This window comes from Cuculus canorus, chromosome Z (assembly GCF_017976375.1).
Source record: "Cuculus canorus isolate bCucCan1 chromosome Z, bCucCan1.pri, whole genome shotgun sequence".
Lineage (NCBI taxonomy): Eukaryota > Metazoa > Chordata > Aves > Cuculiformes > Cuculidae > Cuculus > Cuculus canorus.
This window is the reverse complement of record NC_071441.1, coordinates 14,848,551-14,875,156: the sequence shown is the minus strand read 5'-3', so window position 1 is coordinate 14,875,156 and position 26,606 is coordinate 14,848,551. Positions and strand designations below refer to the sequence as shown.

At 38.2% G+C, this 26,606-nt stretch overlaps 1 protein-coding gene across 4 annotated transcripts; it reads right to left on the bottom strand.

The window, feature by feature from the left end:
* On the bottom strand, positions 1-26,599 carry PUM3 (pumilio RNA binding family member 3). 4 transcript variants are annotated; one of them, XM_054053871.1, is made up of 18 exons: positions 26,567-26,599; positions 25,442-25,548; positions 23,535-23,711; positions 22,354-22,489; positions 21,667-21,742; positions 20,782-20,875; positions 20,506-20,572; positions 19,817-19,991; positions 17,989-18,092; positions 17,401-17,479; positions 15,592-15,690; positions 14,426-14,479; positions 12,762-12,842; positions 9,318-9,460; positions 8,324-8,546; positions 6,742-6,829; positions 4,952-5,042; positions 1-245 (listed from the first exon to the last, which is right to left on the bottom strand). In XM_054053871.1, exons 2-18 carry the CDS (start codon positions 25,536-25,538, stop codon positions 116-118), a joined length of 1,914 nt encoding a protein of 637 aa, XP_053909846.1. In that variant the 5' UTR covers positions 25,539-25,548; positions 26,567-26,599; the 3' UTR covers positions 1-115. The 4 variants fall into 4 exon arrangements, with proteins under 4 accessions (XP_053909846.1, XP_009554439.1, XP_053909845.1 ...); XM_009556144.2 differs by having other exon boundaries at positions 26,525-26,596; XM_054053870.1 differs by having other exon boundaries at positions 26,549-26,594.
* Positions 26,600-26,606: the final 7 nt, after the last annotated feature.

The window sequence follows — 26,606 nt, the reverse complement described above, 5'->3', positions numbered from 1 at the left end:
TGTTTTACAAATTATTTAATTTACAAATGCATATACTTCTTCTTAAAACAACCATGGTGCAAAATCTTACCAACTCTCAGCATTGATGTAAATTGTCTTTTCAGCCTCACTTACACTAGGAAGTCAATTTCTCCAGCAATGCTTCTATTCCCTTTGTATTTTTATTCATCTTCAACTTTGGGACAAGCTTCTTCAGTCCCTTTTTGACTGTATTTGCCACTTTTTGATCAGCGCTCCGGAGAAGGCTACAAGAAACAGGAAAAATACCAAGGATGTCAAAATTCACATGCAGGTCACAAGAAAAGAAGCTGTTCACCTAAGGAAACGCTAACTATTTAGGAAGGATATAGTTCAGGGCAGATACTATCACCTCCTATCAGAAAAAGATGTAAAACTTCGCAGAAAGTATGAAACATCAAGTGAGAACACAACCAACACACAATAAATCAGATTGTAAGGAACTGCAGATTCCTACTCAGAGCAGGTTCACGTTGGGTCTGACTAGGCTGCTTAGAGCTTCACCTATTCAGGCTTGAAACTCCTCCAATGCAGGTGACAAAACCAACTTCAACTTCCCTGGCCCCAGACTCCCTGCTGGGATGTCCTCAAGGGAAACGTCTTCTTCTTATCTTCAGTACAAGCTTCCCATGTTTCACCTCGTACCGATGCCTGTCACCCTCCAGCCATGCAGGCAATGCTATGAAGAACCCAGCTCCCCTCAACCCTCTCACGGTGGAGATACCGCTCAGTGCCCCAAAGCCACCCCTTCTCCCAGCTGAACCAGCCCTGGTCCCACAGCCTCTCCTCCCGCGCCAAGTGTTCCACTCCACAACTATATTTGTTACCCTCCACTAAACTTGCTCCTTTCTTGTAATGGGGGTCCTAAAACTGGTTGCAGTGAAGTAAATCTAACACACATTACATACTTTCATTATTGTACTTCCACGCTTTGTTTAGCACAGGATGACAGAGCCTTACCAGTTCTGTACTTTAGGTATCAGCTCTGGAAAACAAACCAGCTCTCCCAGATAACAGAAACAGGGAAAACAATTTTCTTCCCCAGAAACAGGGAAAACAATTATAAGCTGTAAAGTAAAATTAGAAAACAAAAAGCTTCTGCACTATCGAAATCAACCTAGGCAGCGATTGTCGTTCTCCCCTTCCTTCAAGTCACAGTGAAATGTTCCTTGATTATAACACAAAATCAGCAGAGGTAATGGCACACATAATTTGCTACTTCAAAATGATCACTGAACACTGCCTAAAAAACTTAATGCCTTCTACACTCAACATGTGCAATCCAGAACACAACTAACTGTAAGGTGCACTGGCATACAAATAAACTAAGATTAGAAACAAACTATAACAGCTCATACCAAGCAGGCTGCGTGATACTACCAGTCCTTACAATCCCTAAGATTATTCCAAACACCTTCCAAATTTTCAGCTACCTAAAACCTTGTTTCTTGCCTGCTTTTAAACAAGGAGTAGACATGGCAAGCTGAACTGAGTAAGACAGAAAAGAAATTAATGTAGCTTAGGGTGAGATTTAAATTTTGCCTTCTTAGGACTCCAAATCCCATGCAGGATGGCAACACTATAGGCAGTAAAGCATGGGAAGCCCATCTGACGACATCATTATTTTTAGCTATTTAATGCTAGACTTATTTCTATGACTATGACTAACAACTTCTATTACCCTTTTGGCTATGACTGTACTATTTAATCAAGAGACCTTTAAACTGAATTCCGTACAGGTGAAGACGATGCTTTTTCAGCTTTTCTGTGAGTCATGTACTCCTGACAGCAGCAAGAAAGTCAAGAATAAAAGAGTACAAAGGATGTGCTGAATACATCAGTACTTATGGAAAGATGCACATGGTTCACCTCCAGGGACAATGGGCATACAAAGCAGCAAGCCACTCCGGACTGCACTGTATCTATTTCTAAATATTAATTTCATCTGCCAACAGCTATACATGAAAAGCTGTTTTCAAACTTTTGGTGTCTAAGACACTACATTTTTAATATAAAGCATCTACGAGTCTGATAATACAGCCAGAAGACCAACATAGGTTTGGGAGCTTTTTTAATTACTACTCTGAAAATTCTCCTATGACCTGGTAAGCAGGCTCATATGTTGTGGATATAAAATAAAAACTTTTACAAGTTATACACATAGCGCATGGAAATCGGTAAGTCATTCAGTGAAGTTATTTTTTAAACCGTTTTCTACCCTGATGTAACACACCATTGACAAATTCAAAAACACTGAGGAGAGGGCAGATGTAAAAATGTAAAACAGATCAGCATTCATGACATTCAGGTACTTACAACAGTTTGTTTATACAAAACTGGATTATAATGTTTTAAAAGAGCCCTCTCATTACCTTAGGACTCTTCATGCTTGTACTAGGTCAGGACCAGGCCTCAGATTTTTTATAAAAATCAAACTAAAAGTGAGCCGGCCAATGAAAGGAGAGTGTCCTGAGCATACCAAGTAACTAAGCAATTACAGAATCATAGACTGGTTTGGGTTAGAAGGGACCACAAAGATCATTTAGTCCAACTCCCCTGCAGCGAGCAGCGACATCAAGCACAATCAATCACATCATCACAATCAAGCACATGCAATGAACTGCTCATAACTGGTGAATAAGACTATGTGACTAGAAAACCAAAAATATTCAAATGGACTGATTGGGTCCATTCTGAGTGTCTGATCTGCATGTAAGTGACAGATGGCTTCCGAAGCCAACAACAAAACAAAAATCAATCATAGCTTCAGGGAGAGCTGGTAGCATCTGAAAATTACCTCTGTCTGAAGGATCTGAGCTCCTTTATGACAAAAGAATTATCTGATTTTTTATTTTTTTTTAAATTACAAGTTTTTAAACACTTGATCTTTTAATGTAAAAAAATATTTCAGTTGTTCTCTGTTCCAGACTAAATTAAATTTATCACTGCTGTATGATTTTGGTAACCTCTCTACTTCAGTATATGCAGTTAAACAAAGATGAGATTATTTACTACGTGTTAGCGTGGTACGCAGGTGTCACATGAGATGGAACAAAAGCATCTGGTTACGTTCATGTGTTCTCAGCTGCCTAAGTAAGAGGATGGCATGCCTACAGAATAATCAAGAGAAGTTCAAACTACAAAGGATTCAAATTTAATTAGAATTAATAAAAACTCTAAAACAAAATTCCAGCAAACCAACAAACACTCCTCCTCGATTCTTTTATCTCTCTTTCCCATTAGCCAACTTCCAGTACTGGTGAAATGTGACAATGTGGTGATAAGCTCCCCCCTGCTTGGTAACAAAGCACATTTGTCAAAACCCCACACAGTAGTGCCCTGAGTAATGGCAGGGAGAGGAAAGACTGACATTCTTCACAAACTTTTCCACAAAATACACCGTTTCTGTGCTGGTTTTTGCTCATAAGCAATGACTAGTTACCTGTAAGACTTTAAAATCTATTAAGAGGCTGTTGTTAGGGTGACAGCCAAACAGTTACATATGGAAAAAAATCCACTATTTTAATTAGAAACTTTATTTGGACAATCAAAATAGCTTAGTACATAAACCAGCAACACCACGTGTTAAATTAATCTCCTCAGCCTTGAGTTAGTGGAAAAAAGTCCAGGCACTGACACACTGTCAGTGAACAAGTCTTTATAATAAATCTGTACTGAACATCTGTCTGCAGACTCAGACAACTTAAAGGCATTAGATGCTTTTATTGAATTCTAAAGACCTGTTGTGAGAGGCAAAGAAAAAGTCATCAGTTTAGCAGCTGAACAGTCTTAACAGCCAGACCCATATGACAATTTTGATGTTGCATAAACCGGTTTTGTATCTGGATTGCAACTACTCTTCTACTACCAACTCTTTTCAACAGTGCTCTGAGTGCTAATGACCATACAAAGGTAGCTTTAAGCTAAGGTTAGCTAGCAGAAGTCCTAATAGCGAAAACAGCTTTTGATTAACTTTGCACGACAGCATGACTGTCAAAGTAGTCTCACTCTGAATTCCTAAAGAGCAGAGATGGAAAGCAAACAGCAAGGTGCATAAAGTAACTTTAGAAGAGGTAGAATGGGGGTGAAAAAAAGGCAGAAGAGGTTATTTTTCAAAATCATATTGTCTGTTTGAATAGTTTTCCAATTTTGAGTCAGCGCAAGTCTTTTTGAGGAGCCAGCAGTGTAATACTGACCCAGCAGTTCCAGAACACAGATGACACTCTTTGAGCTAAAGACAAAAACTTGGGTTTCTGTGACCTGATGCTGACAGGTAGTTACAAAATTAAAACAGTTATGATTAACACTGCTATTCCGATTTAATAAAACAAAATGTTAATGTTAAATCTGATTCCTGAGAGGTCTCTTTGCTCCCACTAGTGGCAGAGTTCACTGCTTCAAAGTTGTGAGCCAATTAGTTAATCATAACCCTTTGTATGGTTTATTCTTTTGTACAGTCTACTCCAAAACCATTTCCACTTAGCCTCCACAATTAAGGCATGAACACAAAGCAATAAGTTACCAAAAAAACCCCAAACATCTGGATTCTTGTATGCTGCTGTCAGTCACATGTATTTCATAGTTAATTATTTGAATGTAGCTATTTGTGAAGTGCTCTTTTGAGAATTTTGTGCTTGTAGATCAAGGCACGGTAGGCATGATTTTAAAAATAAATTTCATTTTTAATATTAACATTATCCAACATTGAGCTACTTCCTAGTACTGTAAAAGTATGTGCTTAAGGAACAACCTGTTTAAAACTCCGGTCTGAACTTTTCCAGTACCCTGTTCCACTGCATTCTTATCAGTGGCATGAAAGACAGTACAGACTAAGCAAAAAATGGCATTTTGCCAGTAGAAATTTCAACTGATATTAGCTGTTTAAGAACGTAACAATGGAAATTAATCAGAAACAGATATGTGCCTTACATACCAGCAAAGAATAATGGCACCTCGATTTACTTCTGCCCAGGTCTTCATATTCTCAATGCCAACACGTTCCACCAATGTTCTTGCAAAGCACACTGTAAATGGAGAAGAAAAAAATCACGACACTATATTTATACAAAGGAGTCTGTTAAAAGTTCCCTGTAGTTGTGATTTAATCAAATAGGTTTAGCGACCAAGTATTCATGAAATTTTCCTCTTCAAAAATAATTTACTACTCAATGCAACGAATACCTTTACAGATCCTCTGCTGAAAAATGCTGGTTTTAAGCACGTGACTTTACCGAAGAACACAATTTGCACAAATGAAGTCACTGAAAACTTCAGAGCTAATCCTTTATGCATGAAAACCACCAGACCTTTGTTTTTTTTGGGCTGTACTAATGCTACAGGGCTATATTTCTTCAGTAGCTTTGAAAGCCTAAGTTTATTTGCAGATTCATTACACTAATCGCACGTGCAAAAGAAAAGAACGGAGGCTGACCTCAAGTCCTCAGCTGAATTTAAATAACTAAACTTCAGAAAATTTATTCAGCATGCAAGTTATAAGAGAAGTTTATCATTAGGCAACCCCAAAAAACCCCACCCAAACCCAACAAACTCCAACATCCAAGCATACACTGAAGGTATTTTTCACCCAAACCCAACAAACTCCAACATCCAAGCATACACTGAAGCTATTTTTCACTGGCATTTCAGATCAGAATTCCATCTGAGAAACAGGTCAGCTTTTATTCAACTTGTTCCCTATGTGGTAAAAATGTGGTTGTTTTTTAATGCAAATTCCATACACTCAGAGAAACAGTTCTGCATGGTGCATTCTTCGGAGGAATACAAAGACATCAAAGGGAACAGCTTGAGTTTAAAACAGGAATTGCACAATGTTAGCAGAAATCAATCCATCATCTATATTAAACTTCCCCTTTGCACATTTTTAATCATCCACTTCAGAAATCGCAAAACAGCCTCCTTTCAGAAACATTTAATAAAGCCTAATTAACCCTTATTTTTAAAGGAAACAGCAGATACCTGGATAATTAAGAAGAAAAGAAAAAAGTTTAAGAAGGTCTGATAATTCTACAAAGAAGAAAGCCCCATTCACACAGAGAAGTTCCCTTCAGATTATACTCTACCACTACTACCTCCTTTCATTTTTTGAGGCTTTCATATGAGAAAAAGTAATCTCTATTAGGATATGGTGATTCACACAACAAGATTTTACTGTTATAAAATAAGTTTAAAAGCTAAAGTAAGATGAGAACGTCTCTGCCCAACTTCTGCCTCCTGGGTATAAAATAGCAAAGATGTCCTAATTTTGTGCATGAATTCTTGTAATAGCAGTTATAATGCATTAACCCAACAGCACTAACGAACATAGCGGAGATAGAGTTTGGCTCATGAGCACTAATGAAACAAGTCTTCCTGTTAGAGAGACTTGACTTTTTCTATTATTATCCTTTAAACTCTTATGTAATTTAGCAAAGCTGTCAATACATTTTAAGCATAGAAATGAGACTTGTCCCAAACACCCAGTAAATTCCTGAGAAAAAATGGACCAGTCCTTACTTCACAGAAAAAGCAGTAGTATCCTTGGCATTCTGGTCATATAACAGCTCACAAAGGCAAAAAGACAGAAGTAATAATCTTAAAGGATATGCTAAATTTTCTACATATTATTTTATTCAATGAAATAAATCCAGCAACCTTATTTTAGATCAGATAATTGATTACTCTGAAGTAATAATTTGACCAAGTAAAGCTGAACTTCCAACATACCTTCTTTTCCACTCTCTTTCATTTTTTCGTCTTGGTCTATTAACCATTTCAAAACTAGATGGCCTGCTGGATGCTCTGCAATGTGAAGCTTTAAATGGAAAAAAAAATGAAACCCTTTAATGATGATGTTTCAAAGCATAGCTACATCTCTGTTCATAAACATTCATACTTGATTTACACACACCACATGACACTGGTCCATTTAGTAGTCACCACCTATGCAAATATCAATGACTCTGACACAAGTATATGAATATTTATTTAAACCGATCAGTTTCGTTTTTCCCACCTCCCCTGTAACATCTGACTTTCAGTAATATAAACTATATCAATCAATGTTTCATTCATTTCTCCAAGGACTCCATGCTTACTGAGCAGAATCCTAGCTGTCTCTGCAGCAACATCCAAACTTTCCACATTTTCACAGGCTTGAAAACTCAATACAGTATGGATCACAGAAAAATCACAGAAAACTTGAGTAGTTCATATAAAATTCTGTCAAATGTATATCTTATAAGAATGGAAAAGACACAGCAAATTCAGCACAACTATAAAAAACTGCAGGGCATGTATCTTAATAGCACACACAGCATTTTTCGTTTTCTAGTTTACAGACACATAACTTGACTGGGCTTAACAAAACAGAAGAGGGGCACACTTTGAAGAGAAGGTCATGCTATAAAGACAAACAGCTAAAACTAAGATATTTTCTTGCACAGAGATATGCATACCTGAAAGCTGCCAGACTCTAGCATTTCCAGGGTAAACGGTCAAATGAACTATAAAAATTCACTACCTGCTTGACTGCATAGTGTTAACATTATAAGAGAGATTGTGTAACACCACTGTCAGGTTCCTTCCCACAAAATGTTTAAAGCACTTCTGAAGATTCAAGATCACGAACCACCTTGCTCAAATTCAGATGAAATGCTGGCTTAAGCCTTCATCTCTCCAGATGCATTAACAACAAACTATCAAAGAATGTCAGAAAACAGAGAACCCATTTAAAGTATAAGTGCTATCAGGGCTGCATGTTACAGAATCACAGAATCACAGAATCACAAGGTTGGAAAGGACCCATTGGATCATCGAGTCCAACCATTCCTAACACTCCCTAAACCATGTCCCTAAGTACTTCATCCACCCGTTCCTTAAACACCTCCAGGGAAGGCGACTCGACCACCTCCCTGGGCAGCCTGTTCCAGTACCCAATGACTCTTACTGTGAAGAATTTTTTTCTGATATCCAACCTGAACCTCCCCTGACGGAGCTTCAGGCCATTCCCTCTAGTCCTGTCCCCTGTCACTTGGGAGAAGAGCCCAGCTCCCTCCTCTCCACAACCTCCTTTCAGGTAGTTGTAGAGAGTAATAAGGTCTCCCCTCAGCCTCCCCTTCTCAAGGCTAAACAACCCCAGCTCTCTCAGCCGCTCCTCATAAGACTTGTTCTCCAGCCCCCTCACCAGCTTTGTTGCTCTTCTAAAGATGTTGTCATCTTATGTAAAGGAAAAGGTGCACAGACTTGGTTTAAGTAACACGAAAATAATTTCTGCAAGACCTCAGCACCCTACCCTTTGGTACGTTACCTGCCCATCACAGCCACCTGGAACCAGTTCTTCTGCTGCTAAGTTAGCAATTGCATCTAGTACAGGCTGAATGTCACCAGTAGCTGTTCTTAAGATGTCAGCAACCAAGACAAAGGTAGCTTTGTCTATCACTACTTCTTGGGTATGTTCTTGCAAATACTGCAGCAAAGGTAAGGAAATGGCTTCCAGGAGTTCACGGCGACGGAGTTCAGTATTCTTCTTACTGATGAAAGAGACAGCACACTGCAGTTAGAAGACTTGCTCTGTATGCACATCAAGCAACAAGAAATTCAGAAAATATATGCTGAGACAGCTAGAAATTATTAGAAGACCAAACTAAAGCAGTATTCTTCCCTCTGTTTAACATACAATTAAACACATGTTGCACATAAATTTTAAGAACACATGGAGTAAGAAAGTGTAGTAATTAAGGCTGGCTGTCAGTAAACCTCATGAAGTTCTTTGTTAACAACGATAATTCAATCTGTTCATTTTCTGTTCATTCTGTCACCTCAACTACCAAGATTTATTTCTCAAATAGCTCCCTAATAATCTAAAAATGCTGCTTCTTCAAAAGTTCATGAGCATCAATGTCAATAGCAGAGACTGAATTCAAATTAACAACTTCTACAGCTAGATGCTGAGATGCTTTATGCAACTCAAAACACCAATAATGCATACTAAAAATTTTCTGCTACACAAAATTTGACATATGAGTGTAAACAAAGAACATACCACAGTTTTTGTCCTTTACAAGAAGGGAAAACTGCTGATCACCAATACAATACATCAATCATGACACATGAACTTTAAACGAAAAAATGCAAAAATAAGGACTACGGATTAACATATCTAATAATGTATTACTTATATATATTTACACTACTAAGATACATAATAAAGAAAAGCTAAAATTAAATTCATCATGCCAGAAAGTTGAACGAACTCTTCTAGACTACAGGGAAAACAACTAAACCTTCATTATCTAAGTTACCTATGGGCATTTCCATCTCCCTGTTGCAGAAGTGTGATGATTTCTGGAACAAAATGTGCAGGATCTCTAGGACTCAGCAAGTACAACAAGACCTTCTTTCCATATTTGTTGTTTATTATACTGGGCAAAGAAGCATTTATTTCCTGTAAAAGTCAAACAATAGCAACAAAACATTAAAGAAATCACAGTTTTGAGCCACTAGTAATTACTGATTACCTTTCAAATGCAAAGCTTAGTAAAAGAAAAACATATACTATGAATGAAATTCGTACCTGCTTGCGAAATCAAATAAAAAGCTGTAACCAGAATGAAAGTTTAAAAGAATTGAGAGAAATAAAACAACATTACAGCTTAAATGTGTTCATCAGATGTTTCAGCGTCACTTGATTAGAAAATACTACAAAAGCATAGGATTTGTTCTCACTGATACATGCAAGTATGAAGAAAAACACATATTCAGGTATGTCAAATGCTGTATGAAGATAACCTCAGTAAAAGCCATAACCTTAGCAGACTAGACATACAAAGGATCCCCTACCACATCACCTAAGAATGATCACTGATACCATGCTGGCTTTCAAGGGAGTGTACATAAATGTCTACACATCAATCACAGTATACAGGATGGAAAGGTCGACCTTAAACTGATCACAGAACCTTTATCAAGAAATATTAAGTTTCAAGCACAAAGATGACTTTTACTAGGAGTTTTATTTAGAATTTGCAGAAAACAATGGTCAATCCCCAGAGGTTAGTCATTGGCTTTAAACTACAAAGCCGGCACCTCATATACTTGAGCACTTAACACAGATGAAGAAGAAAGTAGTGAATATGCAGGGGAGTTTTCTTGCTTATAGAAGTACGCTGCTATAATTAGATGGAAGAACTTACATTATCTCATCTGTTTGTACACAAATTTTTGTCAGCTTCTTAACAAATACCCTTTGACACAACAATATGCCTTATATGCAAGTTCCAAGTACCACTGGAAAATCCTGTACGCGTTCCAAATACTCTTGACAATTATGACAGTCCATTCCTGGTAACTTTTAATATACATGTAACATTTGTGATTACCAAAGCAAAGGAAGGCAGTACAGAGCTCTGGGCACTTTCAGTGTATTTTAAATTTCTTCCACCATGAAAACCCCTCCAGCAACAATTTAAACAAATGTCACTCTTTATTAATATGGAACCTGATTGGTTATCTTTGAGGGGAAGAAAAACAGAGAAAGGTGGTTTGAAGCTGGCAGGAAATCGTAAGACAACATTCTTACTTCAAAACCACTGCTTAAACCTAGGTGAAAATGAGTTTTGGTAAACTGAGATGAACATCAGTTTGAAGTAGCACTGTACAAATAAAAATCTATTACTGTAATCTTCACACTCCAGACATGGGGAAAAAGAAAAGCCTTTTCAGTGGAACGAACACCCCAAATCAAAACCACTTTGTGTCTTCCTAGCGTGTACATTCAGATTTCGATGCATGTGAAGTATGGATGACAAAGGTGCTGAAATATTTCAAAACTTAAAGCAGGTAAAGAAAGTATTTTATAAAGACAAAAATCATCTGCACTTCTAAATCAACCTATAACACAGTCACTTTGCCTAAGACACAACAGACACATTTTTCTTTAAATCTTTCAAAAGTGTATTTCCCCTACTTATTCTGTACTTCAAATGCATCTCAGAATTTAGTCACTTTCAGTGCCAGAACTGTGAGAAAGTACTAAGTGAAACTCTGAACAACAAGAGCATGCTGCCTCCTGTTGGTAAACTTGGAGTCCTGCTTGGAGTCCTCGCAAAAAAAAAAAAAAAAAAAAAGAGAAATTTCCTCCTAAAACCTGCTCGAATCCTGACACATGCCAAGCTCACAATGCAGAGTTCAAACCACACATGAAGGTTTTAACCGTCATACATACTCTTTTGTCCTGGATTAAGATTCCATGGAGCTGGCAGATGAGAAGGGAAGACATTCCTCGAATGATTTAAAGAGCTTAAGCCCTTCCCTTACCTATGAATTTCCAGCCATTCTGCCAATCCACATAAGAGATTAGTTTTATAATATTACAGAGAAAAAAAAAGAAAAAAAAAAGACTTGCCCAAACACTGCTTCCCACCCCTACCCCCCATCCTTACATTCTTTACACTTATGGACAGAACGATAATTGCTATAGAAGTCTGCAAGTGCATATGCTCTGCAAAATAGTTTTAAGGCTTGGATTCTTTTACAGAGTCTGCTTCAATGCTTGATTTCTAGATACTTCCACCTCATCGATTCTTACTAGTTTTCATTCATCCTCTGAAAAGCTGTCTTTCATCTTATCTGATATTATTTCCTTTTCCCTGACACTCTTTGCTAGTTCCTGACCTCACATAAACCCAGCTGGGCCAATTCTGCATGTGTGAAGGCCACTTCTCCTTATTCTCCTTTACTCTTCTGTCCAGACTGATGCAGTAGGATGACCAAACAGTAACCATCTTTGATCTCAGATCATGGAAAAACAGATGATTCAGGAATTAAATGACACTTTGGAAGCTCAGCTAAAGAATGTGAAGTAACGAACCCTCCAGAAAGCATAGCGCTTGTAATATGGTACAGGAACGCCTCAGTGATCTCTTGACAAGAGGGCTTATTTACTTGGAACTCGCCCAGAAGTTGTTACATTGCAGATTTGATTCTAGAAACAAAACTCAGCTGTGATTACAGCTAATACACTGGAGAAACAAAATCCATCTCCCCAGTGGGACGCTTTCTTCTCTCCACATTCATTACAGAGGCACAGATTTAGTGCCAAACCTTCACGCTAGAGTACAAAAACCCAATTCCCCCTTATAAAAAGTTACTCAATGGAAGAACTGCTTCTATTTTAAAGCAAGCCTCCTCAGAACCACTTTCTCCTCATATTCCTCCCCCATATGCACAGTATTAATCTTATCTTTATCTCCTTGTCACTACCTCTCATCAGTCGTAAAAGCTACAGCATCAGTACTACTATAAGCATATTACAACCTATAGATTAATGTTAATTACCCTGCTTGCAAGAAAATTAGTTGGACACTATGAAGTCTCTTTTATCAGTATGAAAATACAACTTCATGGTAATTCACAGATTAAGGCATCCAAGAAGTGATAAAATTTGCATGTAAACATAATCATAAGTATACATGAAACCCTATTAAATAATTTTGGGAATGAAGCTGGGGAAAAAAATTTGCTTAAAAACTAGCTCAAATAACTAAAAAGAACATAAGAAAGAGATGAGAACTTCTATGAAAGCAAAAAAATAATCATGGCACATAAATACAATGGAACAGTATCAGTGGAAAAGAGATAAAGTGGTTTGAATAATGTTATTGAATCCCTGGTTTTATCCACCTAAACACTGACAAACACACTGACACTATTTAGTATACTATTTCAGGAAAAATTCAGTTACTTACAGATATAACTAACTGTTTCACAAGCTTAGTGTCATCAATGCAATCAAATGCTGCCAGCAAGACGAGATGAGAAAATTCACCCTGCAAAGTTGAGACACCAGAAACCACACACAGTAAAGATCTATGAATATACTAATTGACTTAGAATCAACATTTCTCAAACGTGTCATAGCACGAATCACAAACTCTGCATATAATGAGAGAAGCCCAACACTTAGGCTGTCTCTGAAAGCAGAGAAGAGAAGCGTACTGTTAAAACAAAGTGAAGTTAATTAAGTTGATCTGCCATTAAAAGTTGATATACTGCTTTATCACATCCAAGCTATTAACCTGATCTTAAAGTTTAATCATCTTTTGTAATCACAGGATTTGCCTTGCAGGAACATTACATATAGATTTCATTTCTATAACAGATTTGCTGAAAACTGAGATACAACACATATCGTAGTTTCAGAGATCATGCCTCTGCAATGAACTGTCCAGTCCCTACTGCACCATTGGAAAGCAAGCCTTCGGCATACTCAAGAGGGCACAACCCAAATCACTTCTATGTCAGCAAGACTCTTTGTTAAAAGTAAAGCCAGACCTTCAGTGCTCTGGTGTTGTTTTAGCTATTATTTACCCAGTGTCTCACATTTCTATATATTTTATAAAATATAACAATTCATTTATTCTGGTATTAGAAAATCATGGAGAGAAATATTACTTAAGACCAATGGCTTACAAAGCTGGACACACAAGACAGTCCACTGTGGTGCAGGAAGAAAATACTTTTTTTGTACCACTAATAAACACATAAAAATAACCACTTTAAAGTAAGCTTTATCTTTTTTTTTTTTAAATTTCTATTTCTGTGTATGTTTTATAACGGACACTAGTACAGTAGTACGTGTACATAATTTATACATCACTATACATTTATCAAGGATGCATACTGAGGGTTCTGTGATCAATAAAGTCTGGAGACCACTGATTAGAGACCATATCAACAATTAGTAAACAGGACAATACAGCAACAAGGAATGATGGAAGTTTAAACAGCTTTTCTTCACAGTTGCAGTTTTGCCCAGCACTAGGAAATCTAGCTGCAACTGTTAACTCTATTGGTGCTGCAGTCCCCAAACACACGTTACTTCAAAAAACATTGAATACAGACTTCTTCCATTGTATGCCACTTCAGCATTAATTCATTTTGAAGCTTCATGACTTAAAAAGTTAGTGTGCATGAGAAAGATGCACATTCAAATGGCCTTTTCAACTACATCCCCAGCATATCTCAATTTTTGTTCCTCTTCTGTATTCATTATTTCACTCCCAACTAAGGAGAATTAATCAACAAGCCATACCAAGACACAATATAAAGTCAACCTCAAAAATAAAAAGAAAAAATTGTAGAAAAAACCTATAGTACTTACAACTCATAATTCAGCTACCTTAAAGAAGGATAGTACTACATGTAGTGCCCACACTGAAGCTTGTCAGTAAGTCTCTACATATTCCATAAATTTCATTATACCTTTGGCACTATCGACTACATCATGACTATTTTAAACTTAGTTTTGTTAAGATCTCATTTTTGTTTCCAGCACTGTGAATATTTAAACTAGCCTCTATCAAATCCCTTGTTTCAGAAACTGTGAAATAAATGGTTAATGAACACTCACCGTTGCTATTTTTTCAATATATGTCTTCATAGTTTTCACAATGACTTTTCTGTCCTATCCAAAAGGAAACAAGAAACCCAAATGAGCTCATAATACTAGTAATGCTGGATAATCAGATTGCTATTTACACCTTCAGAACTATAACCTTCAATTTGCTTAGTAAAGCAAAGGCTATCTACCAAAGCCCCACATCTGTACTATCAAGCAATGCCTAGAAACAGTATGAAAAGTTAAACCTGAAGTACGAATGATTCAATACCAAGGAGGTTCTGTGATATGTTTACAAGTCCTGCCCACCAATGGGAGATGCCAAAAGGGGAAACTTGGGGTGAGGGGACAAAACTACCACCTACGTTCACTTATGTCTTGTTCATTACGTACAGAAGAATGCACTTCAACTCTCCATCTGGAAAGAAACCCATTCAACAGGACCTGAAACTTTAAAGTAGCAAGAACTCTAGCCTGTTGCAAAACTCCTTTACTAGCAACATTTTTTTTGGCAGTAAATTTCTCAGAGCTTGTACTTTTGGCTCTTGCAGCCACTGTTCCGCTTTCTTTTGATCCACTACTACTACTACATTCAAGTAACTTCATATTTTTAATGCACTCTTTAACAAGCAGACTATTTCCCTAAGTTGTCTTTAAAAAAAAAAAATACAGAAAAAGAGGCATTTCAATATTCCAAAGAGATGATGACATAGGTTACATAGGTTTCAGGATACTGTATCAGCAGAAGAAACTTAAAGTTCACATTTTCTAAGTCTTGACATTCCACAGCCAAATATCCTTCCACATTATGACTTCTTTACTGTTCTCTCCCAACTGCCAGTTAAATGCGCATTAAGAAAACTAAGGGATGAATAAATGAATGAATGAATGGCCAATAATCTGAAAATGGAAAAGCTTCATGTCTCATCTTCAAGAAGATTGCTAAAAATAAAAGATGATGCTTCCATTATAAAAGTTCTAATGAAATCCTCTGACAAACAAAAAACTACTGCTTGTATTTGCTAGCAGGCAAAGTGAGGCCACTTTTTAACCTTGCTCTCAAATACTTAACTACATCAAAATGCGCAGTGGCAGAAGTACTCATGTGAGCAATCACACTCACGGTCTCAGACTAGACTCTTATTAAAGGGAGTGGGTAGAGAGAGACCAAACAATACCTTAGGAGTACCATGCCATAAGCAGTGCATTGCTACTCGGGCTCCATCATGAGTGTGTGCCAGGTAGATGACAGCCTCTCTGATAGCTTCTATCATTTCCTGGGGAAGAAAAGATGATAAAGCAAAAAGGCAAAATTAAAGGCCCACGAAATCCCAAGGCAGGTAAGAGGATGAAAGGATTTTTTTGTCTGCCCACAACACTACAGGGAGCATCGCTGGCTCTATAGAACCACTCTCACTGCCTTGACCTATGGAAAATGGCCCCAAAAGGAGTTCAAAAGACTGCAAATTACACAAGCTTCCTCCTTTGCAAAACTACAGTTCATCATATTCATCTTATGTAATCAGAAATGCACTGGAGCTTCTCAGTTGTCCTATTACAGACAATTCAAGGAAGGGTGCTCAGAACTGAGACTAAAATTAGAGGAGACAATGTCAACCACTCATTTAGGAAGAAAATCTTTAAAGATTAAGCAACTTATTTATATGTATAGGGTATTAGCCAGGTAGCATGAAGAACTAAAAGGGCGTTTAAGCACCACACAATGTTATGAATCAGATATAACATTTAGCCAAAAGTTAGTTTTCATATCAAAGGAATGAGGTTCTGAAGCCACCTGATAAATAACACCATCAGCCAAAAATGAAAAACCAAACCAAACCAAAAACCCACCTCCTGGTTTACTAGATACTACTTCTGTTAGTTTTCTTTGACATAAAGCTCCCACCTATCTCCCTTCCTATCCCTAGCTTTTTTTTGGCTTCCTAGTTAAAGGTTCTAAGCATTTTACCATTCATTTAGAAACTAAGCCACAACACAACTGGTGTCACTAACATTATGCCCAGACAGGAATACATTTACAAAAATGGGTTTCCAGACATACCATGGCTGCACAAAAAAGCAAGGAAGAAAAGAAATGTCCTTACTGTGATTCACACACATGACTGTGAAACCAGAAGCATCCTCTGACAAAGTACATAAGATTGTGCACAGGCACCTTTAATCAGGTAAGATCTAGACTTGGAGTAGGCAACAAGTCGTCCACCTCACTGCCGTTAGCTTTGGGTTTCTTAACAATAACAAACAGTGCAGGAGTCCAGCCCAGCAGAATTAGGTAAGAGACAGCAAGCCTAGAAAGCTCCACTTGGCCCAGAGTGAGATGTGCTGACCTGCAGAACCAGGGTGAGGCTGATGGGACACAGCTTGAAGACAGGCGATGTTAGGCACAATACCAGCTTATACATCATATCACAAAGATGTATTTAGGTCTAGTTTTTGCAAGAATGGCTAGGGCAAGCTTAAAATTCGAATTTAATATAAACATAATGATACAGGCCATATGCTTGGTTCATGAGGAGACAGAAGACAAAGTTCTGGCTGCTGACAGAAGGGCCCAATCTGTTTGTATTTTGGTCAAGAGTTTTTTGGACAATGGCTAGAACTGGTTAAGAAATTACACACTGGAAAGCTGAACTACTGGAACAAACGTCCCTGGCTTTAATTATTCTCCATCTATTGCGAAGGAACATTTAGCATGGAGAGAGAAAATATCAAAGTAACTTCATTAGATGTTTTTTTTAAATTCACATATCATGTAACATCACTGATTTAGTGTGAAAGTTCACTGCGCTTGTAAATCTCCATACAAGACTACTCCACAGTCATCTATCTGGAGTCATCAGATGTGTGAAGCTCTGTAAATATAAGGTATGTTTTTGTCTGGTTACCTTACAAGACTTTCACAACAACATTAAAAATTTTCCGCTGAAAGGCAAAGGAAGACAAAAAACCAAAGAAAACATACTTACGGATCTTTGTTTCGGGAGAGCAAAAGTGAAAAAGTCCAAAAATACTTTATGTACCAATGAGTGCTTTATCACAGACTCTCTGTATTTGGAAAGAGGGAAATAAGAAAAAGTCTCCAATAAGTAGTGGTTTTAACATAAGCTAGCACTACTTTGTCTGTATTTAAAAAAAAGAAAAAGAAAGTGTGGTATGCAGAAAACATTCTGGATTAGACATTCAGTATTTTTAATATGTGGAAAATCCTACCAAAAGTTACGAATTCTAAAACCTAGCAAAATATTTTCTCCTAAAGACCCCTGGAGAAGCTTATCCAATAATACCTACGGAAGCACACCACGCTGTGGGATTTCTATCAATTGTTTGACTGGGGCAGGAGACACAAGTGGCATTCGAAACTAAGATTACAGATATTAATTATGACACTTTGAACAAAACCAGTTACGTACTATACAACACAGTAATGTTACAGATGAAAAGTGTAACAATATCACTGTCATATGAGCTTAAAAGAGTAGCAATATCACTGTCAGTATATCAGAAACAAACCGGTTCATGCTACATTGTCACACCTTAAAACAATTTGTCCTTACTTTTGTGCCATTGGTGTAAGAATCTGTCTCATCTCATCCAAGATGGCCTCTCTCTTTTCAGGGTGAGCTTTTAACACTTTATCTAGTGTTGGGACAAGTGGCGTCTGAAATGAATGCACAATCAGATATTTAACCACTAGAGTTCACAGAAATACTCAGTTCATGGAAAATTATAAACTTTAGTCCCTTTTCAATTAACTTCAAGAATACCACAAGTAAAATGAATTTTCTGCAAAAGTAATAGTTTTTTAGAAATGCATCCTCTTTGAGCATGTCAGGAGTTGTAATGCTTAAGTTTCTACAAACTGAAAATTCATCATTAGCAAACAAAGGCTACTTCTATGGTCTGAGCAGGTTATGCTCATCCTGGTCAGCTCTTCATTAGACTGCCAGATACAATGCAAAATACACAAAACTGGCATTGTTTTAAGAGACTTCTCAGCAAAGCAGAAATCCTTCATGACAGTATGCATACATCGGGGGCATCAAGTCCATAAACTGAGAAGTTATTCAAAGCCCAAGAAACTCCAGTTCGAGAACAGCAGAGGGGGGGGAACACATATGATGTATCTTAACTACAGAAGTACTTCCTGGAATCTCATCTAAACAATTACACAGGTAACTCTTGTAAAATAATCTGTTGTTAGATGAACAGTCTGACCACGGTAGAAAATTTGAAGAAATGTATTTCTAACAGTCCCTGTTGGCAGAGAAGTACGAGTGGAGAGTTCGACATAGGAAAGGGAAAAGTGAACCACACATTTCAGAACTCCCAAGAAATTCCAGATGTCCTTAAGGATTACACTGTGATTTCTTATAAACCACTGTCAAGACACTCTCGAGCCTCAGGTTTGTACCACCATGAATGACCACTTGAAGCACTCATGCCAAGAATGCTAGAATGATGGAAGCTAACATTGCACTTGACTTTAGAGATTGTTTTACTCTCAGTAAAAATTACAGCCCACAAACATATCAAAGACGCCTTTCTATTATAGTGTTGCAATACACTTTACTAAAACTTAAAATAAACTATAACAAAAAAAATGGCAATATGGCTCAGAAACAAGCTGTTAAATCCATACTCAATTTTAACAGAAATCATGAGTAAAAGTGTGCCTTGTTGCACATCCGGGTGCAAAAGTCATTCTAGAGTATCTAATAATTGCATAAAAACAGTTTTGTACTTTGTGGTAAATCAAACTATTTGTGCGTCAAATGGAAACCAAATTTCAAGGTCAGCAAGAAAGAAGGAAAACCAGAAGGCAATAAAAAAAAAGACTGCATTTTTAAAAAAGGTTTCCTCTGCCTGGTGAGGATCTACATCTAAATGGTTTCAAGAGTTTGGACTTTAGTCCTATAGTTTCCATGAGAAGAGGAAACAAAAGGCAAAAATTAAACTTAAGTAACAAACTGTACAGAGATACAAGCACATTCTATCTACAATCAGTTATCATGAGACAAATCACAGTTCTGACACAAAAGCCATTTAAAGCATTAATGCAGAATAAACCCGAAATCTTATCTCAGCAAGGATGACCACTTCAGGCTAGACAACTCTAACTGCAACTGTAGGATATTAGACTGTCTTTGAAAAGCAGAGCAAGCATAATACATTTAAATAGTCCAAACTGAAAAAAACATAGCACTTCAACCTAGAATAGAAATGTGAAAGTAATCATTTAAATGTGCTAAACTGGACTACAACTGGGCGGCTGAAAAAAATGAAATTTAATCAAAAGAAACAGTAGGTAAGATAGAGAAGGCATTACTAACACAATACTTTAGATGCCAAAACACCTTAGACTAGAAAGTACTAAGATGTTACCTTGTAAACCTGGAAAGTGTTCCCATACAGTTCCTCAGTCAGCATATTTCTCTGCTCCAGAATGGCTTTGTCATTATATGCATATTCCACAACAGCAGAAGCTTCAGCATGTCGGAGCATTTTTTTCACATGGCCTTTAAAACTTTTTATTATTTCTGCAACTTGTGGTTTTGTCCTGTTTGACAGGGAAAGATGGATAGTAAGTGTGAAAACTTTGGGGATACACTGACCTATCAAGAGGTTTATTTTCAAAAGCACATATTGGTGGTAAGTTTTAGCACAGAAACCAGGAAACATATGTATCTGGATCAGCCTTATGATAAGAAAGCAAGGAATCTGGAGAAATCATAAGGCATTTTGAGGGATAGAAAAGAAACCAGTGGGTATATTCTACAGAATACAGCATGCCTTCCTGAAACACTACACAGAAAATTTTCAAAAGTCATCTTTTTGTATAAAGCAAAAATCAACTTTGCACATGTAATTGAACTTTTTTTGGCATACGTTTTCCTCAATGTGCACAGCTTTAGCTTTACTTCTTGCAAAAGGAAAATTGCTGCAGGCAATACCAGACCCTCTCTTGCCTCATCACTACTATAGATCAATGCACCATAGATCAAGAGCAGCAAGAGCAGTATTCACACTGGAAATTAAACAATGCAACATAGCTAAGCTCATTTCATACTCACCCATACATAAGGAACTTCTTCACAATATTTCTGGAATATTTTGACTTGCTCATTTCTACTAGGCTACCTAGAGAAAGGGAGAAGAGAGAAACTTCCAGCTGGTTTGATTTTTCAACACATTAACTCTACACAACAAGAAGCCATTAATTAAATAACTTTTAAGAGCTCACTAGGAACAATGCACCATTTCATCAGAAAATGAAAAAAGTTAAAAATAATATGGCTTGTTTTAGTGCCTCCTAACAACACAGAAGTATTTAAATGGGAAGAAAATACCTTTCAATTCTTCAAATATCTCTTGCCTTTGCTTCTCGCTGCCATACTGAATAAGGCACTGGATCACTCGAGTTGAATCATGTGCAAATGCCAGCTAAGAGATAGAGATATTTCATTATCCTAGGCCATTCAAACAGCATTATACACAAAATATATTTTAACATGCTTGCCTTCTCATATAGTCTGATGCCATATGCAATATGTAATGCCAATTATAGAAGTAGTTACCTATCCATAACAAATTAAGTGTTAAGGTTTTTACTCCTTGTAAGTACTCTATTGAACAAAACACAGACAATACTTGAAGTTGCTGACAATAAAGGACATGCATTAAGGTTTTAATACTGAAAGAAAACCATGAAATGGTATAATATCTCATTTTTTCTCATGTTTTTTGTAATTCCAGAGTGAATGGGATGATAGAGTTCCAGTTTGACATGGAATACCAAATATCACTTTAAAAACTAACACATATTTCACTGCATATTTATACAGTTCAAGAATTAAGTGGAAAGACTGTTTAGTAAAGTACCAGGACATTGTCTAAAAGAAAGTTGCAAAGCAACAATTCTAATTAAACAAAACTCTGAGCGGCTGTTTTTTAACTTCAGTTAATACAGAATTACAGTGGCTTAAAGGTGCTTGGCAAAACAGCCACCCTGATACTAGCCAGCTGATAGACAAAGCATCCCAGGACTACTGTCCTGGAATCTGGGTGCCAAACAGTTTTTCGATTCCGTTTTCCTTTTTAACATAGCTCAAAAAAAATCCCTGTAGCTCTTGGAAAAACACGTTAATGCTATGTTATTAAAAGTTCACTTATATTTCACCATTCTTTAAAGAAATTTTTGTGAATTTGTGCACTATGGCATTAGTCTTTCTTACACTTTTAATCTTTCCATGAAGAAGTTTCTGTAGTTCATTCATTAGCTTTTCTCGCGTCTCCTTTTCACATTTCTTCCTACAAAAAAAAAAAAAAAATCTTGACTGAGAAAGCAGCTTTTTTTGTTGTATGATTCACCTATATCTATAAATTAGGAAACAAGACAATGCAAAATAAAACTGTTAGCTCCTGCTAATTCAAATTTACAGTGTCATTCTTCAAATCTGTACATAGATATAATTAAGCAGTTTGACACCCACACTTCAAAATTATTTTCTGAGTAACAGTATTACTGAAGAGAAGATAGACTCAAATCTGCAGCCAGACATCTTATAGCCAAAACTGCAAAGCAGAGACACAAGCCTCCACAAAAACTCATGCAGCAATTTCACTGATTTCATCAGGCTGAATCAGTATATGCTTTGTGCTTTAGGATTTAAAAAATAAGACAACTCCTGAAGTATTTACTCACAAATTTTAGCCTAAAATTCAAGTGAGCTCATGCAGACATTTCTAATGTGGGTCATCACACTCTGCTAGAACCTTCTACACAATTGCACATAAAGTTATCATTCGTCCATGGAGTTTCACTGTGAAAATACAGCTTCATATGTTACAAGAGGAGAAAGAGAGTCATCTTGTGATTTATGACTAAAAGCCAACTGAATGTGAGAAAAAAAACACATTACCTTCTCACGCTTTCCCATATTTGCTTTGATTTTAAAATTATGTCATAATTACTTCTATCATTAAGTTGTCTGGTTTTCTTTAACTCCTTCCTTTTCTTTTGGATGTCACTCCACTTCGGCTTCTTGGAATCTGATCCTGAAGACAAAAATACATTTTCTGTCATTAACACAAGAGAATCAATGGAATACTTTATCAGCATAAACTGTGACTTGAATAGCTAACAATTCAGAAGCTCTGTCTGCAGCTGTCCAGGTAAATATTCACTACCCAGCTACCAGCATAAATACTTATGTAAGTATGCTAAGCTAGTGATTTTCACTTCCAAAATAGTAGAAGAAGAAAGCAAATAATGATTTTTCCTCAAAGCTCTGTTAAAGGATGCATCAAAAACTTCTTAATAGCATGAAAATTGACTCAAGATGCACCTAGCAGCCTATGGCTGCCCCAGGCAATCTTACATTTTAGTTCATCCTGTCTTCATAAACACCTTTTACCTCTTTAAAAAGAAGAGCTCTAACTCAAAGATATATATCTGAAATCTCAGAGAAAGCAAAAAAATACAGCCTTTTAATGTTTAATATTTTAACAGGATTTTAATACACAACAGCTATGCACTTCCACTCAACAAACTCAGTTGTGGTAATTTTATATGAAGTGTCACGAATGAGTTACAGAAAAACTGGAAGTATTCAGCTTTATTCATACCTTGACAAAATCCCCACCATCTATCTCATGGTTTATTTGGTTTATATCACATGGTTTATTCGGTTTATATCACATGGTTTCACAGAAGCAAGTCATGTTAAACATTACTTCTATATGGAACATTAAAGAACTCAGGTTTAAATTTTCAGACCTTGAGAGTCTGTTGATATGCAGCAGAACGCACTTAACTCTCTTACCATCCAAAAATCATGCTTCATTTTTACAAAGTGTATTACTAATTTTCACTACCACTCTCCTAAATGAATATTGACAAGCAAAACTAGTAACACTCTGCTCTGAGAGTTGTGCCACTATGCAATACATAGCAGGTTTCAGTTATTGTTATAAACAACAATAAACTTGGGAGTCATTCAGCCAGTCTGGAAAGGTGATAACAAATCAAGGGGGAAGAGGAAGACCTAAAGAAACAATATGTTTCCCAAAACCAAGTTTTTAGGCTTAAAAATCCACTCACCTCCCTCTTCACCATCCTGAAGCTTCCTCTTCTTTGCAAACTTTTCTGATTGCTGTTTGTTCTTGAACTGTTTGACATTAGCTCTTCCAGTTCTTAACTGTCCTTTCACAAATTTCTTGGATTGAGGCTTTCCTTCCTCATCTCCTTTGTTGAGAAACTTCTTTGGTGGACCCGAATCTATTAACCAACAAAACAGAAATTAAAATGTTATACTAGACCTAATGTATCTTCAAAATAACAAAGTATTACCATAGCAAGAATTAAACTATTTTATACTAAGAACTATACATACATAAAAAAAAACCCAATAATTGTTCCATGCTTCTCAAAGCCAATATTTTCATTGCAGCCCCTGGGTGTTTCCACTGCCCCTAGGGAAGTTTTGCCCCAGCATTATTTTCTGGGCAGCAGTATAATAGCCCAGGCATAAAAAGGATTATTCTAAATTAAGAATTACACCACCTCTTACAGCAATGCCACCAATCAACAAATCATCTCTTCACAGCTAATGGGTCAGAGCAGATTTGACATCATCTGTTTCAAGCAGCAGGCAGCAGATACTGAAAAGCATCTTCTCAATCCTAACCCACAGCACTCCATAGAACCTAGCTTCAACTCTCAAATAAACTTTTCCTTAATGTGGGAAAGCAAAGTCTAAAATAAAAAAAAAAAAAGCTATCAACTTGAATTTTTAATTAAAAGAGTATTGTTGGTCAATCAGATAGAGCTGAAGAGTTTGCAATGCAACCTATTTAAAGCATTTCAGCTTTATTTTTTCCAGGTTATTTACTGACCACACAGTCAATATAGTTTTGAATGCAAGGTGGAATGACAAAACGACTGAAGTTGGAAGAAACCTCTGGAGGCCATCTGGTCACACAGGGCCACCCAATGCCAGCTGCCCAGGACCACATTTCAGCAGCTTTTGAGCACCATCTCCCTCGGCAACCTGTGCCAGCGCTCGATCATCCTCACTTAGGAATGAGTAATGAATTCACTTCTGATGTTCAGAGGAGACCCGTGTTTTAGTTTGTGCTTACTGCCTCTGGTCCTGTGACTGGGCACCACTGAAAAGAGGCTGGCTCTGTCTTTGCATCCTCCCTTCAGGTATTTGCACAGATCAAGAACATCCATAAGCCTTCTCTTCTTCAGGCTGAACAGTGTCCCAGCCTTTCCTCACAGCAGAGGTGTTCCAGCCCCTTCATAATGTTCATAGCTATTTGCTCTCTCCAATGTGTCCATGTCCCTCTTGTATTAGGGAGTCTAGGACTGGACACAGCACTCCATGTGTGGCCTAACCAGTGCTGAGAAGAGGGCAGATCACCTTCCTCAACCTGCTGGCATCATTCCTCCTAATGCAGCCCGGGATCCAATTAGTCGCCTTTGACACAAGAACACATTGCTGGCTCATGTTCAACTTTGTGACCACCAAGAGCCTCAAAGGCCTTTCTGCAAAGCTGGTTTGCTTTCCCCCAGCATGTACTGGTGGCATGAGGTTGTTCCCCCGTCAGGTGCAGGACTTTGCACTTTCACTCCTTGATGAACTCCATAAAGCTTCTGTCAGCCCAGTATTCATTTTCTGGTATACAGTGTGGGTTACCAGCCTCCTACTAGATTTTGTGCCACTGATTACCACACTCTGGGCCCAGCCAGCGAGCCAGTTTTCAATCTATATCAATAGCTGCTCATCCAGCCCATAATTCATCAGCACCTATGCAAGGATCTTCTAGGAGACGCTGTTAAAGTCCAAGTAGACAACACCCACTTCTCCTCACTCAGGTACCAAGCCAGCCACTTTGTGACATAAGTTCACCAAGATAAACAATAAGGACTGTGCATGCCTGTAAACAACTGCAATCATGCAGCCAGGACTCCTCCTATTTGGGAGCCTTTAAAGGCCTTCTTACCATTATCTTTTTTAAATTTCCTTTTCCCGTGAGGCACTTTTCCACGTGGTGCTTTTCCACTCTTCCCTGCAAACTTCTTTTTACCCTTGGTTTCCATTGTGGCAACACTGCAAATGGAGCAAGAGACAGAGTGAGGAAAAGCCAGCCTGCGCTTCCCTCAACACTTGGTGGAGATAAACCCCCTCTCTCAGTCGCCGGTCACTCAGGTGAGGGACCCTTCGAGGTGGCAACAGGCGACTCAGCACAGAGGCTCAGCTAGATGAAGCCCCGCTCCCTGCGCACAGAGCGCAGCGACAGTGCCCTGCGAGACACAGCTGTTTGGGTATGGGCCTGCAGGGTGAGGACACACGGGCACGAGGGGACACGAGGGGACACACGGGCATGCGGGGGGGGACACAGGCGCACACGGGGGGGGCACATGGACACGAGGAGAAACACGGACAGACACAGACACGCGGAGGCACACGGACACAGAATCATAGAATAGTTAGGGTTGGAAAGGACCTTTAATCATCATATGGTTCCAACATCCCCAGTGGGACATCCCACTAGATCAGGCTGCCCAAGGCCCCATTCAACCTGGCTTTGAACACCTCCAGGGATGGGGCAGCCACAGCCTCCGCGGGCAACTCGTTCCAGTGCCTCACGGCTCTCGTGGTGAAGAAATTCTTCCTTATGACCAGGCTAAATCTGCCTCTCTCCAGCTTACACCCGTTCCCCCTCGTCTTATGACCACAAGACTTTATGAATAGCCCCTCTCCAGCTTTCTTGTATCCCCTTCAGGTACTGGAAGGTCTCTATGAGATCTCCTCGGAGCCTCCTCTTCTCCAGGCTGAACAAGCCCAACTCTCTCAGCCTGTCCCCTGTACGGTAGGTGCTCCGGCCCTCCGAATCATCTTTGTAGCCTCCTCTGGCCCTGTTCCAACAGTTCCATATCCTTCTTACGTTGACACGAGGGGGCAAGCGGAGACATGGGGATACACAAACACCGGGGGACGCACGGGCACGAGGAGACACACGAGGACACACAGAGGCACGCGGGGACACACAGACACGCGCAGGAACACACGGGGGGGAACACACCGGCACGAACGGACGGACACTCACGGACAGACGACCCCGCACCTCCCCCAGCACGTGGCGCCCCGCCCGCCCGCGCTTTGCG